Raw genomic sequence first — 16352 nt, 5'->3', positions numbered from 1 at the left:
TGATAATGACGGCTGCATTCCAGTTAGCAGAGGTCCTGCTTTGTGGATCAGAGTCAGTTTCAGCCTGCTGTGTTACAGTGGACAGCTACAAATAACAGGTGTAGCCTGAAAGGTCGATCAGATGAAGGTTATTGGTTTGAATCCATGTTGAGAGGTTGGTATCTATCTCTCTGAGATTACTTTTTTTTGTTCATAAAGTTGTTCTGAGACAAACTGCTGCTGCCTCCAGCTGACTGGTTCCAGGTGTTGCAGGTATGAATCCTCCTGATGGTTCAGTCTGAGAAGAACTGAAGTCAGAACAGTTTTAAAATGTTTGCTGGCACAAAAACACAACCTGACATCCAAGGTGAAATTCTGTGATTTAGAAGTGGAATTACAGAGAGGAGTGGTGATATCACGGCCACTGAACTGTGATTAAATAAATGTTTTAAAGAACAAACAGTGTGCTCTGTAGAGCTGTTTGATAGCCAGAATACACAGAAGTCCTGCTCTCACACTGACAGCAGTGATGGACACGTACAGCTTCATGATGGCTGCCAAACACACAAAGAACACGACAGGATCAACAACCTGTGAAACAGTTTTAGCAGTTTTTATACAAAATGTCATCTCTGTCATTCTAACTGTAAGCGATCATTAGCTAGATTAGCCACACGGTATTAGAGGGTTGTTGCTAGCTAGCGATGCTGCACACCTGTTACTCCCGTAGTCTTTATGCTTCAATGATTCCACAGGTCTCATTTTTTCTTATCCTATTTTAGACAGAGATGACATCAGCAGCAGACTCCACAGAGACCCAGAGTTACTGTTAGTATCTGAATTATATGGATTTAAACAGTTTTAGATTCAGTTCACACAGAGCGCTCTACAGCCTGCTAACATGGAAAGTTTAAATGAAATAAAGCACACTGACAAAAGGTTTGATAGAAGTGTAGTTTGTTCTTTTCATTTAATAACAGGGTCCAAAGTCCACATCATTATCAACAGCTACATTCACCCTGGGCAGCAACAAGTGAACGTGACCATGAGGACCACGCTGGGTTTCCTGGGTCCAGAGGTTTGAGAAATGTCCTCCCTTTCATTTATCACAGCTTCTGTTAGCTGTTGAGGTTTAAATTTATCATCTCAAATGTTTATATGCTGATTATATTGCTTCATATGAGAAAGGCCTAACTCTGAGTACACTCTGTGCCAAAAAGTGCTGTCAGGAAACTGCATGCTTTTGCAGAAGCGTGTTTTTGCAGCTAGAATGAAGTGAAAGTGAAACCAACTAGGCTGTTTGATCGAAACTTAAAGTGTGGTGTGACGTGAGAGCAAGTATATAAATAACTAGGCTTCCATTTGTGCTTCAGACCTGGGGCTGTGTGCTGTGTGCTCAGGTCTCCATATCCGGATATGTTAAATAAAGATCATTTTTTAAAGTGAAAGACCACTTTTGAACCTTGTTTTCTTGGCCCTAAGAATCAAAAGAACTGGAATTAACACTTGGTGCCGTGACCCGGAAGACTCCTGATGTGTCATTTCAGAAACATCAGGAACTGAAGGTCACCGCAGGGATCAAGCAGAACTCGCCACCTTCACCAGCAGCTTCCTCGGAGGGAAATCTTCAGACCTCCACTATACGCCCAAAATAGAAGATGGACAAATCTGCATTTCATGAGCAGTGTGATAGAGACCTTTACTTTGTGTGATGTTAGAAGTTTTCACATCATCCTCAGATGAAGCACAGAAACTCTGGACTTTTACATAATGATGTTATATTCAGTCCTGTAGAAAGTTACATATTTAAAATATATATTATCCTTTCTGGTTACTCTGGTATGAAGGACTCTGAATGACTTCATGGTAAAAAACACAATATTGGCAAAACACAGTGTGAGTGAATTCCAGATTAAAGTTTTTAGTTCAACATACAAGTGACGACCTTTGACCTTCATCAGGTTTAATTTAATTGTGTCAGAGAAAATCTCACTTTATGCAGCTGATGACATTCAGTGTTTAAAACAGAAGCTGTGCAGGTCTGAGATCAGCAGCTTTCTGAAACACCAAACTGAGTTAATATTTATGCTCCTATATAGTGACACAGTTACATGGATGTTTAATCCCTTTGACTTCTTGTCTTTAACTTTATCAATCAAACAGCTGCAGCTTCCACTGACAAAGAGAGAACATGTAGGATGATGTGTGTGATGTCACTGGGTGGTGCTGAGGGCAGCTCCTAAAATCCAGTGTTGGGTAAGTTACTTTAAAAAAGTAATTAATTACTATTACTAATTACTTAATCAGTATTGTATTTAAAATACTTATCTAATTACTGTGTCTGAAAAGTAACTTAATCACTCAATAAGTAATTTAACTAAATACTTATTAAAATCCCCATAAACCTTGAGTGGACAAACAATAGAAATTAAACTCTTTAAATAATAAATAATTTAAAAAAAATACGAGTCAACATGAAATAGTTTAGCCTTTTTGCTTCCTGAATCATCTTTATTACATTCTATAAAAAAACCTTCTTTAATAATTACATTTTTTAGTAAGGAATGTGACTTTCTTTAGCTAAGAAACACAATTCCAGAATAACAAATATATTTTTCTGCAACATATCTGAATAACAAAAAAGCTCAACTTAAGAAATGTTAAACATGACATATTTCACGCAGTAAACATTAAAATTTTTACATTTTCAAAGCAATGAGTAACATCCATCCATCCATTCGATTCCGCTTATCCTTTTTTCAGGGTCGCGGGGGGCGCTGGAGCCTATCCCAGCTGTCATAGGGCAAGAGGCAGGGTACACCCTGGACAGGTCGCCAGTCTGTCGCAGGGCCAACACACAGAGACAGACAACCATCCGCACTCACATTCATTCACACCTAGTGGCAATTTGGATTATCCAATTAACCTATCCCCACAAGTTGCATGTCTTTGGACGGTGGGAGGAAGCCGGAGTACCCGGAGGGAACCCACGCAAACACGGGGAGAACATGCAAACTCCACACAGAAAGACCCCGGCCTGATGGTGGAATTGAACTCAGGACCTTCTTGCTGTGCGGCAACAGTGCTAACCACCGTGCCACCGTGCTGCAATGAGTAACATATTCATACATAATGTATGTAATCATGTCATGTGATTCAACAAAGTGAAGTTAACTCTGAACAAACAGAATTCCTCTGAAACTTCCTCAAACCAATGAGCTCCATATTTCCTGCATGCTGTATGCACTCATGTTTTCCAAAACATTTTTTGTACTACTTGGCTGTGTTGTTTTTGAAAAAGTTGTTGTATCTCATTAATGTAAGTCTCTCAAAGCGTTCACTTGACAGTCTGTTCCTTCTGGGTGTAAGCACAAGATTGCCAAGGCTAAAAAGCCTTTCGACTGGTGCGCTTGATGGTGTGGCTGTGTTGTACCTCAGTGAAATGGCCTTAATCCTGGGAAACTGGCTAAGAACACCCAGCTCAGACCCAGCAGATTTCAAATATTCCATCACCTCTGTTTCAGCAGAGTAGGTACAGTCGTCCTCCTCAAATGAAAAAAAGTCATCAGTGGAGTTAGCAGGGTTCTTGTGATCTTGAGCAGGTTTTTGGTCTTCAAGAGACAACCCACGGCACTCTGTAGCAAGCATTGCCCTAACCATGTCTTTTTTCTCTTCTTCTCTGATCCAGCATAACTTAAATTTAGGCAAAGTGACTGCAGCCAGGAGAGCTTCTTTATTGTCCATCATTGAGGAAAAGCGCACCTTCATCGCCTATGAGAAAAAAAATACACCAGACACTTCACATAAGAGCATGATAAATAAAACAAAAAATTATTTTAGGGTAAGGCTATATATAGATTACCATAACAATGATATCAGGGAGGGATGCTGTCAGCTTAAGCTCATCCTGCAGTGCCAGCGTCCTGGACATTAGAATCTCCAGAGTTAGAAGAAGGATTCCAAAATGGCAGTTCTCTTCTCCTTGCAATATGTCTAGTGCAACAGTGAGTGGCTTCAACATGATACAATACTCCTTTAGGAACAGATACTCCCGATCAGTGAAGCATTTGATTCCAAACTGAGTGCAGACAGTATTTAATTCAGCAAGGGGAATGTCAGTGATCCTGGACAGAGCGTCGTGAAATGAATTCCATCGTGTTGAAACAGGTACTATGAGTTTTTTCTTGAAAAAATGATCTACCATCTCTGAAGCAACAGAAGAACGGTTTGCTTTTGTCCACATTGCAGAACACTTTGAAGTTGCACTTCTGTAGATGAATTACTAAATAACGCGTTACACCCAACACTGCTAAAATCACAAAGAGAGCAGAATCATCACAAACTGTGAAAGTTTATCCATCAAACCTGAAGTAAAGCTGACTCTTCTCTGTCCTCACACACTTCAGGATCTGAAGTTCTACAGTTCTGCTGACAGCTGATAGATGAGCTGTTTGTTAAAAAAGACAAAGTCTTATATACTAACACATTATCCAGTATAATATTTACCTTCGAGTCATTGCTGCTTTTAAATGGAGACCTCAAAGATGAGATGATGAGCAGGTTTCCAGTCCTGGTTCAGTCTGCTGAGTATTGGACAACATATATTATTGATCTCTAAGGATGGAAGATGTACAGAGTACTGCACATGTAACTTTGTGAACAAGACTCATTAAGAATACATCAGACTGATTTTAAACCTGAATATTTCAAACAAATTCAGTAGAGAAAAATCTATAAATAAATATACAGTCTGGAACAAAATCCCAGAAACTTCCTGTGATTAAATGACTAAGATTCAATTTGAGGAAATGTGAAGTTATGTGAGTTAAAACTGGTGAACGAGAGTGTTTTACATGGAATCACTTTTTCTGCTGTTAAATCTGTGTGTTTGATCCAGTCAGACTCTGATTCTTCTTCAGCAGCGATGCTGGAAATGAAATTAAGCAGCCAAAGCTGCTCAAATGTGATTGGTCAGAAGCACAAACAGAGAGCAGAAATCTTGTCCTTTTATTCCAGATTTGACATATTCAGATACAAAATCAGTTTTTTTCTATCAGAGAGAAAAGACGGTGACAGAAAGATCAGGCACCGTGACTGATTCATCCTCTATAAACATCCACAGGAAACTGATGGAAATGTGTCCAACAACATCAGCGTCCTAATGAGCCGCTGCTAGAAGGACAAGATCCTGACCTGACATCAGTCCAAGTGTCTGGTTAAATGTACTGAAAGGTGTTAAACAACAAGTGCTGCTGGAAGAGTTTTCATGAAGAGAACATTAACACTGTGAATGAGGGATGGACTTTGACTCAGTTTGACACAATCTGTTTTTCTTTCACTTTGAATAAATGTTTTTGTGGGACTGAGGATACATTTGTTTACATTTGGAAGTTTGATGTCATCTGTTCCTCTTGTTTCTGTCTTAAAACAGGATGAAAAATCTGTTTAAACAGAAATAAATCGAATTGAATTTCTGACAGCAGTAAATAAAAATGGTCCCTGAGCTCAGTATGTTTGTGACTCTGAGATGGAGGTGAAACATGTGAAGCTGGGCTGTGGTTTACTGCTCTCTTCCTGTCACAGACACTGTTTGACATCTGTTCATCTGTTGGTTTTTGTTCAGGCTGCAGGGATCATTTCTCACTGTGGGGAGCTCTCTTCCAACAGTTACAGTAGTAGGTGGCTGAATGATCGCGTTTAACTTTCTCTATCTTCAATTCACAGCCGTTCTGTTTATTCATGGATGAGAAATCATCTTTCTGAGGATGACCGTAACCTTTGTTAAGCGTGCAGCTAACTCTCTTAGGCATATACCCAATCACTCTGAATGTTTCTTTTTCTTTCTTTTGGTACCAGAATACTACATTGTTGACATCACACTGTTCAGTCCCTCCACAGCTGAAGGAGACACTTTGTCCAACTCTCCTGGTCAATGTTAAATCCTCCTGAATCAGCTGTTCTGCTGCCATGGTAACCAGTGCTGTAGAGACACAGACAGATAGATGAAGGTTAGTGTGACAGTGTTTGTTCCAGGTTGACTTTGTTGGCTCCTGATTGGCTGGAAACACTCACCTGAACACAGACAGCACAGAGCAGCAGCTGGGAGGAAAAGCATTTTGTGCAGTGGTGTTTCCTCTGGTGAACCTGGGGAGAAGTGGCGCTCTGATGCAGCTGAGGCCAAACAAGGACGAGCTGTGAGATCAGACGAGGGCCACGTGGTTTCTAACAGGTCCTCAAAGCTCCCATCAGCCCCTGCGGCCCACAGATAAGACTGCTGCTGCTGATTGACAGCTCAGCTGAAGCTGCTGTGGTTTCATCGTCTTCATTTCAATCTGACAGCAGATCCAAAAATCTGGGTCACATGATGCACAAACACTCAGAAACATTCATGTTGCTGTGAATTTACTAACACACACTGTTATCTGTTGTTTAACAGCTGTGATGAAAACACTAAATATTCAAACTAAATATAACTAAACTATAAATAAATAGAAAAATCTAAAAAAAGATAATATGGTTAAATATTTTAAAAGTTCATAAATTGCACTCAAAGTAGTTAAAAATAAAATCATATATAACAACATTTAGAGTAAAAATCTTATTTGAAACAAACACATGTGTTTCTGTTGTGTGTTTAAATATGTGCACACTGTGGTTCTGTTGTGTGTTTAAATATGTGCACACTGTGGTTCTTTCCCACATCTTCTAATGTGTTTTGTTCCAAGTTGGTTTCAGACTGAAGGATTCATTAAAGCCTTTTTAAGAATCATTAAAATGATGATCATCAATTCTAATATCTATAAACAGTAATAAAAACAGGGCTGTGTTTCACGTCAGCTTCATTTATTTGTAGCCATGGTTAGATTTCATCTGCAGCAGGCAGTCATCCACCTTTACACACACATTTACACAACAGTACAAAAGTACTTTTTGATTCCTGAAAGAGAAATAAGACAAATGTTGCCTTTGTATCATCTCTGATATGGAAGGGATCATTTGAAGATGTGAGTGAAGGACACAAATATTTGGATCTGGTGTTGTTCTACATTTTAGGACTAAAAGACAGAAGGAAGAAAGTGAAAGTGACTGTGCGAGGCGTTGAAGTCATGAAGTCAAGTGGAGGCCGCTGACTGCTGTTACTTTCTGCTGTACAGGTTCAACAGGGACTCACAGTCAGCCTGCTAGAACATTTGGATGAAGAGAAAAAGGAGGAAAAAGACTTTGAGGGACAAATCCAATAAGATCAGCATGTTTTGAATGTGGGAATACAACAGTTTCCTCCACCATGACACACACTGGAGCCTCTTTTTGCTCACAGCTTCACTGTTTGTCTCAAAGTTCAGTTTGGAGGCCAAAATTGTTGCAACACATTTGTAAGTTTGCACTAATTTCACTGTGTGACCCTTAATGGATGTAATGAAAGAATCAGTCAGTGAAATATGAAGCTGTGCTGTAAGTTTGGAGGAGAAAAGTGTCTGAGTGACTTTAATGAGGTGAACACATGAATACAGAGCACTGACTGACACGTACACACTCCTTTAATGAGTCGCACACATTTTTGTGACTTCATGAAATGTCAAAAATGACACAACACACAACAAGCTGCGAGCACATTATTGTGTGTTTGCTGTTTGTGTGCTTTGTTTGCTGTTATGATAGCAGGCATACAGCCATGTTCTCAATGTCTCAGCTATCATTGATTATTGCTGCTCTTCCTCTTCTATTAGGCACTTCAACTCAATGAATGACACACAGAAAGATTTCATGACTGTGTTCTTCACAATAAGGAGAATATGTTATCTGCATCTGAATGACTCATGTTGCCTTGTTTCTACTTTGTTTGCATATTTCTGCTTGTTGGAAAGGATTTTCTGAATCATTCAGTAGTTTTTGTAATAATAACGACATTTAGCAAGACTTCAAAATGATTCTCCAACATTTGCTGTTCAGACTTGATCTGTTCTTACGTGTGTGATATCCAGAATGAAAAACTCAGCTCAGGTAATAAAATGGGAGCTGAGCAGACTGCAGGGGCTTCATGGTCTCTCCTTTGATTCCATTAAAGTTCATTTGTCAGCTGTGAGTTGAGGATTTGAGCTGTTTCTCTCACAGGTGAAGAACACAGATCCTTCCTGGAATCATTCTTGAAGCAGAGTTCCTGCTTGTAACTGTCATTGTGTTATTAAAGTGAAAGCCACAGCTAACGGTGTGGAGGCTGCAGAGCAGAAACCCACACAGCCCGTCTGCTGCAGGAGAGCAAGTTTGGATACAGTCAGTTTGTGCTTCACTCACACGGGTTGTTGTTGATCACACAATGAAAGTAGAATCAAACTCTTCATCTTCAAATCTTTATTGTTCACACAAACACAACTACACTGTTTGACATTTGAAAATCAAACAAAAACTTGTGATAAAAATATTCCTGATGGTTTTTGTTACTACAATAAAAGTCACAATAAGCACAAAAAGAATTCTAACTCAGAGCAACAATACATGTAAAGATGTATTTATTTCAGACGATCTTCTAACTGTTGAAGAAAAAGGCAAAATAAGCTCAACACATCATAACTAACATTTGTGATCAAAGTGATGAATGAGATGAATTGATGAGATGTGATGGTGAGAAAAGGCGAGCAGGAAACAGTCAGTCAGCATGTGTGCAGTTGGTGGACGCTCCCTTGTTTGTGAGCATCATCAGCAGAGAGAGTCCACAGCAGTACACCAGACTCTTCACTATCAGCACTGTGTACAGCAGGCAGAGCAGCTTCACCCTGCACTGAGACTGGAAGGACACTGAAGGACAGACAGACACAAAGAGACAGACAGACAGTCGGGTTATTCCTCTCAGATCAAGGAGAAAAAGTCCAAATAGAAACAGTCACAGCTTCTTCTTCAAGTGGATGAATTGATGTAGTGTTTGTGTCCACTTGGGGGCAGAAGAACTCCACAAGCAGCTAACAAACTGATCTCTGACATATTATGGTCTGTCTGCTGTTTGGTGCTGAGCAGCTAGTGTACAGTGGCTTTATCAGAGCTTGTTGGATGAAGATTTGATCAATTAGTGCAACTTTAAGAGCCTAAACTTGTTCCAGCTGCCTCATTGGACATTGGAGCTGTCCATGCAGAGAGGCAGCAGGTGATCTTACAGTCAGCTGGCTGCAGAGCTGGCAGGTCTGCTGGCTCTCTCTCTGGAGGACAGGAGGCTGCTGGAGCTGGAAGCTCTGAAACAGAAAAGGAGTCAAATGTTTGGAGCTGCAGTGAGAAATGTCAGTCCTCTGCTGCTCTGCTCTCTTTGACAGCATCTCCACATGAAGCTGAATCACTGCTGAACACAGTCACCAAGCCTTCATTACCTTGTTGTGTTCGGGCCTCCACTGTGCCCCCCTCGTGCTTCACCCAGCAGCTGTATTTATATGTGTCAGAATGGCTCCCATCAACCATCCTGATGGCAATGGTGCGTCCCGCCTCTCTGAGCTCCAGCTGCTCTCCCTCAGCAGGGGGCAGCTCCTCCGCTTCTCCGCCGTTCTTCTTCTGTCTTTTCCAGGAGAACTGGACCAGAGGAGGAAACATGGCTGAGGCCACACACAGCAGGGAGCTCTTCCCCTCCAGGTGGGCTCTGGATGCTGCTGGGTACACGCTCACCACGGGCTTCACTACCTGCTCATCTGAAGTTTGACAGCAGCAACAAGCAGCACAGACACACATTCACACAGTCAGCAGCAGCTTCCAGCACTGCACTGCATTCAGTCTGATCCTGGAAACTACATGGACTCTGATCACTAAACTACTCATCAGCACAAAGTTCACTACATACACTGGATTCAGCTTCATATCAAACACAGTCATCACCTCATGTCATCATGGCTCACATGAGCAACACTCAGCGTGATTTTACATCATGAAATAAAATGCATTTCTTCTCTTTTATTTTCTTGGCTTTACTTCACAATGTAATTTATCACAACTCTAAATGTATATATAGAGATTTGTCTTTAACTTTTTAAATATATTTCCAATCCCAAACACATTTCAACAGAGTTGATCTTCTTCCATAAAATCCATTAACCTTTTAACTTTATTCTGCACTGAAATTATGTAAATTTTAAATAGTTTTTAAAGACATGTTTTATATTTGTTACAATAACTAACATTCTTCTTTCAGAGACTTTAAAATTCTTAAATCTTTTACTGCAATAATTTGATCGGCTTTAATTTTATTATTTGGTTTGATTGTTATTTTCTTCCATATGTAAATGAATTATTAAATAAAATTAAATGCAACTTAGCTGAAATTTGAAAGATAATTAAATCCTTTTTTTCGGCCATTTGATTTAATTTATTATTATTTTTAATTAAAAAATTACATTTTGTGAATGATTGTGTATTTACTTGTACATATTTTTCAAAGTAGTATTTACAGTTGACATTTTTGAACTTTCATCATTATTTGTCATTTTGACTCATAAAACCTGATTAACAATTTCATATTTTATCCAGTATTTTTCATCACATTTTAGACGTTTAACATTTCATGATCAGTATCTATGACAATTAATAAAATAATGTTTTTCCAAAAAAGACTCTTTGGACCAACATGCTATATCGTTCACTATTAAAAACATATCTACATTTTCTTCTTAGCAAAATTCATATTTACAAATCTGCTACTGTATTAATTTTAACATCAAATATGATCTTGTGTTAAAAACCAGCAGAATCACTGAGAGGATCAAATCCTAAATATTTGTAACATCACTAATATTTGCAGAAATAAAGAATAACTTTAGTTGTTCAGTGAGATTTCAACATGTTTTCAGAGATTATTGAGCTTTTCTTATGTAACAATGGCTGCAGATGAATTCTCTACTAATGATGAAAAACTAACATGTAAAGCCTGAAGCAGCACAAACTGACTTTAAACACATTTTCAGCTTCTACAATAAAACAACTGAAGGAAAATAAATGTTTGTTCTTACCTGTTACAGACAGTTTAGTTCCAGAGCCAAAGATGTCGTACCATCTTCCTCCCACAGTGAGACAGACTGCTACAAAAACCTGTCTGCTGTTGAACGTGTCAGCTGAGGTGAATGAGTCCAAATGAGGAAGCAGGATCATATTTCAGCTCCATGATGTGTTTCTCTAATGTTCATATCAACATGACTGTCTCTTCTTCTCTTTTCTTTTAGCCACACTAGCAGCACGGCTCTGATGTTAATGTCAGTCTGTTGGTCAGTCCACTACTTTAGTCCACATGAAAATAGAAAATCACTATATAAGTGTAACACACCCAAAGAAAGATTCTAGGTCTGACCAACTGTCTCAGTCGTGGGCAAAAAGATGACAGTCAATAAAATTCTAAAAGATAATTTATTGACAAAAAAAAATCAAGAGATAAAAGATAAAACAGTCCAGTGTCCCATTTATGAATCAAATAAAAACACAGTCCCAAGGCCAGAGCCAGCTATGCCACACGTCCAGTTGCACTCCACGTGTTGCTTTTAACAGGGTTAGAAGTTTTCCTCGGAGACCCACCACCCTGCAAGCATATAGTCAGTGGTCACTCCTGCCTCGGCAACTCTGCTGCCTTTAGGCTGTGGCATATAATAGGCCCTGGCCTGCACAGAGATACAAAATGACACCTTCAGTATAAAATCCATAGCGCAAAACCCATCCATCCCAAACATATCTGATTTCATCACATTACAAACCTGCACAGAGAGACAAAACGACACAGCAGTGTTTGTAGTGTGGGCTATAAGTAGACCAGTGTATCAGTGCAATCAAGTACACCTGCCTCTAGTCCAACCCCATTCCAGCCACTGGCTCACCAAAAATGTGACACACAACCACTCCCAACCCAGTGCAACTTCACACAATAATATGGAGCTGAATTAACACAGGCACATTAGTCTACCATGTTACATAAGCACCAGTCCATTTATCCCAGCAATGATGCACCACTACAATGAAACATGCTGCTGATAGTATCATGGTTTGGCCCATCTGGCTCACCATCATTAATCACACAATGAGTTTTGAATTCAACCAGCAAATTGTAAAGAAAACTATCAGAACATCTGTCTGTGAACTGAATCTCAGGAGAAAGTGGGCCATGCAGCAATGGAGCTGTCAGCAACAGGTTCTCTGAGCAGAAACGTTGGCAAACTTAACATATCTCCTGAAAACGGCAGCTCTCCGCGGATACTAAACTTTGAGAGCGTGTGTGGGAAACCGTCCAGAAGTGGTGGCTCATCATTTGCGACCTCTCGAAAACTCAGAAGTTGATGTTTTTGAACCGTAGCGGTGAGAGAGAGGAAGGACGCTAGCATCAACTAGCTAGCCGGTCGTCACGGCAACGCTACAAGAACGTCTCTCAGCATGGGCCCGAAAAAAGTTCTCTCAGCCGAGGAAGGTGACGATATTAAGAAGTCGCTGGAGTTTATGACAGAGGAGATTTCTGCTGTCAAACTGCAGCAGAAAGCCATCCTGGACCTGGTCGAGGAAGTTAAGGCTCTCCGCATCCAGAACGCCGAGAAGGATCGGCGGCTGGCGTACCTGGAGAACAGAGTGGCGGATTTGGAGCAGTACACCCGGATAAACGATGTCATCATCACGGGGCTTCGCATCAAACCCCGGTCATACGCCCGGGCGGTCGCCGCTGACAATGTAGGAGGGCCAGGAGAGGAAGATGTCAACTCCATGGAGCATCAAGTGGTTACCTTTCTACGGTGTGGAAGTGGATTATAACAACATTGAGGCTTGCCACCCTCTACCCCGAAAAAATGACAGTGACAAACCAGCCATCATTGTGAGATTTGCAAACAGAAAACAGAAAACAGCACTGTTAAAACAAGGAAAGAAACTGAAAGGATCCGATGTCTTCATGAACGAACATCTGATAAAAAGAAATGCGGACATTGCCAGGAAAGCACGTTACTTGAAGAAACAGGGAAAAATTCAAAATACATGGACCACCAACTGCAAAGTATTCATTAAACTCAATGGAACACCGGAACAAGCCAAAGTGTTGGTCATCAGAAATATGGAAGAGCTGGACAAATACTGAGGTCAACTTACTCTGGAGGTATGAATACACATGTGACGTGACACACAACACAACACATGGCACAGTCCAAAAGAGCTTCATCTGCATCCGGCAACAATATCAACATGACTCATTGGAATTCTCTTTATGATAATCTGGAACTGAGAACATTTCGATACACAGACCATAATGTTCTAGACTTAGAAAAGGATATAGACCCGGAAAATAATTTCTTCTACAACATCAGCTGTAACTGCTGCTACTTCACTGATGAACAGTTTAAGCACACCATCAACACGGAAAATAAATTATCAATAATCCATTTTAATAGCAGAAGTCTGTATGCCAACTTCAACAATATAAAGGAATATCTAAATGAGCTGACAAATCCATTTGGAATTATTGCCATTTCTGAAACATGGATCAATGCGGAGAAAGGACTGGACTTTGGACTGGAGAGTGTAGAATGTTTAGCTTATTTTAGAGTTTAGAAATGTGTTATCATAGAATGTAGAACTATTGTAGAGACACTGCCCTCAATATAATAAAGGCTGATTGTGTCGTGAACTTAGGAGTAGATTGTAGGAGACCCCTCCCCCACTTGAGCTGTGAAAGTAAAACAGAGAAGAGTTAATGCTGAGTGGAAATTCCCCAGAGGATGTATGGGTGGGGGTCTCAACATTGTAACTGGATACCTGTGGTCTGGAAGGGAGAGGGGTTTTATGACCTCTAGGGAGTTACCTACACCCACAGTGTTTTAACTGTCACGCACACACATCCACACGCACACTCACTCATGTGCACTCACACATACACACAGGTATGTGCACACAGGCACACACTAGCACTCACATAGACACATGGGAACGCGCACATGTAGGCATTCATGTGCTCGTGCACATAGACACAGACAGAGTTTGCAGCACACCGTAGGGGTTTTATGATGGGGTCGCCCCTATAAAACTGTGTTTCACAGACAAAGGGGTGAAGATTTTTGCAGAGGGACACCGGCCTCGTCTTCCCTTCTAGAGGTGCATGCTTAAATGAAGATAAATGAAGATGAGTAAATGAAGATAAATAAAGATTTTGTGAAAATGACTACTGAGTCCGGTGCCATCTCTGGACGCTCGAGGAATAAAAAGAACCGGGGTAAAACTGATTTCTCAACAAGGGTTATGATGTGAATTTTGTAAATAGAAGGAACAAGAGTGGAGGGGGAGTAGCTGTGTATGTGGATAAAAACCTAAATTACAAGGTGGTAGAAAGTATGACAACTGTAATTGATAATTTATTAGAATGTATAACAATTGAAATTTATAAGGAAAATGAGAAAAATGTCAAAATTAGCTGTATATATAGAACACCTGGCTCTAGTATTCAAGTATTTAATGACTTCATAGAGGAAATATTCTCTAAAACAAATCAAAAAGTTACGTTTATCTGTGGTGATTTTAATATTGACCTGTTGAACCTGAAAAAGCATAAAATGACCGACGAATTCCTAAACACTACGTACAGTTTGAGTTTACATCCTAATATAAGCAGGCCCAGCAGAATTACACCACATTGTGCCACCTTACTTGACAATATTTTCACTAACAATATGGAAAACAACATTGTGAGCAGAATATTAATTAATGACATCAGTGATCACCTACCAGTTTTTGCAGTTTATGACACTAATTATAAGAAAAATCAGCATGAAGAACAACTGAGATACAGACGTGTAAGGACAGAAGAAACTATGACTGCATTTAAGAACGATCTATTAAATCAGGACTGGGACAAGGTGTACAAAGAAGCTGATATTGATATTGCATATGGCATATTTTTAAGAATGTTCATGGAGTTATACGATTAAAAACTGTCCAACAATAAAATACAACAGAAAGCACAAATATTCAGATAGACCATGGATCACTGAGGGTTTACAAAATGCATGTAAAAAGAAAAATACACTCTATAGGGAATACCTAAAACAAAGAACAAAAGATGCTGAAAATAAATATAAAAAATACAAAAATAAGTTGACCAATATTATACGTGTATGTAGAAAGGAGTATTATAGTAAAATATTGAACAACAATAAACATAATATGAAGGGATATGGGATGTTTTAAACGGTATCATTAAAAATAATTCTGGACAACAAAGTTGGCAATATTATGGAAAACACTGCTGATAAGGTCAACAGCTTTAATCATTATTTTGTAAATATTGGACCAAAACTGGCAGAACAAATTCCTGAGTCACTGCCATCAGTAGACTGTAGTGAAAACCTGATTGATAGGTGTTAGGTGTGGCTGTGTGCAGGCAGGAATAGGACCCAAGGTGCAGACTCCGGAGACAGACGTGACCTCAAAAAAGGCTTTAATTTAATACTCAAAATATAACATAACTGAAAAAACTCAAAACAAACTTAAACTAGAGAAATGACAGAACACACAGCTAGGAAACCGGTAGATCGCAACACGGACACAGAGAAACACTGGGCTTAAATACACAGAGGGAGCAATCAGGGAATGGGTAACAGGAGGGAAACACAGCTGGGGCAAATCAGGCCTAACGAGACAAGAGGAAGCAAAACCAGACACATTAACATCAGACATGGACTTTCAAAGTAAAACAGGAAACACATAACACAGACTTAACAAAGACACAGACTCATATGCAGGCACTACAAAGGGAACAGAGACGTGGGAACAGGGCAGACACAAACACTGACTGAACAAGGGGATATAGGATCTTAAGATACACATAGACGCGAACTAGACAAGGGGATGCAGGTGATAGGGGAGACAGAGCAACTAAAGAAGACAGAGACATAAACCATAAGACAGAACTCAAAGAAACCAAAAACTAGGAAGCTTAAATCTAAGTAAAACTAAAATTATCTTATTTGGGAATTCCCTTAGAAATGCACAAGTGCAGATTCATATAGATGGTGTGGAAATTGAAAGAATACTTGAACATAAGTTTCTTGGTGTGATTATAGATGATAAATTAAACTGGAAGTCTCATATAAATCATATACATAACAAAATTTCAAGAAGTGTTTCAATCTTGAGTAAAGTAAAACACATTCTGGACCACAAATCACTCCACATTCTCTATTGTTCCCTGATTGCACCGTATTTGAATTACTGTGCAGAGGTTTGGGGCAATACTTACAAATGTTCACTATCATCAATCTTTATATTACAAAAAAGGGCCATAAGGATAATCCATAAAACTGGTTACAGAGATCATACAAATCCACTATTCTTAAAATCAAAAATTCTAAAATTCACAGATCTGCTTCATTTTCTCACAGCACAAATTATATATA

At 39.5% G+C, this 16352-nt stretch overlaps 1 protein-coding gene across 1 annotated transcript; it reads right to left on the bottom strand.

The window, feature by feature from the left end:
- Positions 1–8582: 8582 nt before the first annotated feature.
- LOC146612784 (immunoglobulin lambda-1 light chain-like) lies at positions 8583–11094 on the bottom strand. The gene is made up of 4 exons (XM_085377513.1): positions 10956–11094; positions 9333–9644; positions 9126–9200; positions 8583–8772 (listed from the first exon to the last, which is right to left on the bottom strand). Exons 1-4 carry the CDS (start codon positions 11092–11094, stop codon positions 8624–8626), a joined length of 675 nt encoding a protein of 224 aa, XP_085233639.1. The 3' UTR covers positions 8583–8623.
- Between the last annotated feature and the right edge of the window lie 5258 nt (positions 11095–16352).

This window comes from Diplotaxodon limnothrissa, linkage group LG18 (genome assembly GCF_057381915.1).
Source record: "Diplotaxodon limnothrissa isolate DT_005_m linkage group LG18, D_limnothrissa_male_GT1.1, whole genome shotgun sequence".
Classification (NCBI taxonomy): domain Eukaryota; kingdom Metazoa; phylum Chordata; class Actinopteri; order Cichliformes; family Cichlidae; genus Diplotaxodon; species Diplotaxodon limnothrissa.
Note: the sequence above shows the minus strand (reverse complement) of the source record. Positions and strands in the feature narration are given on the sequence as shown.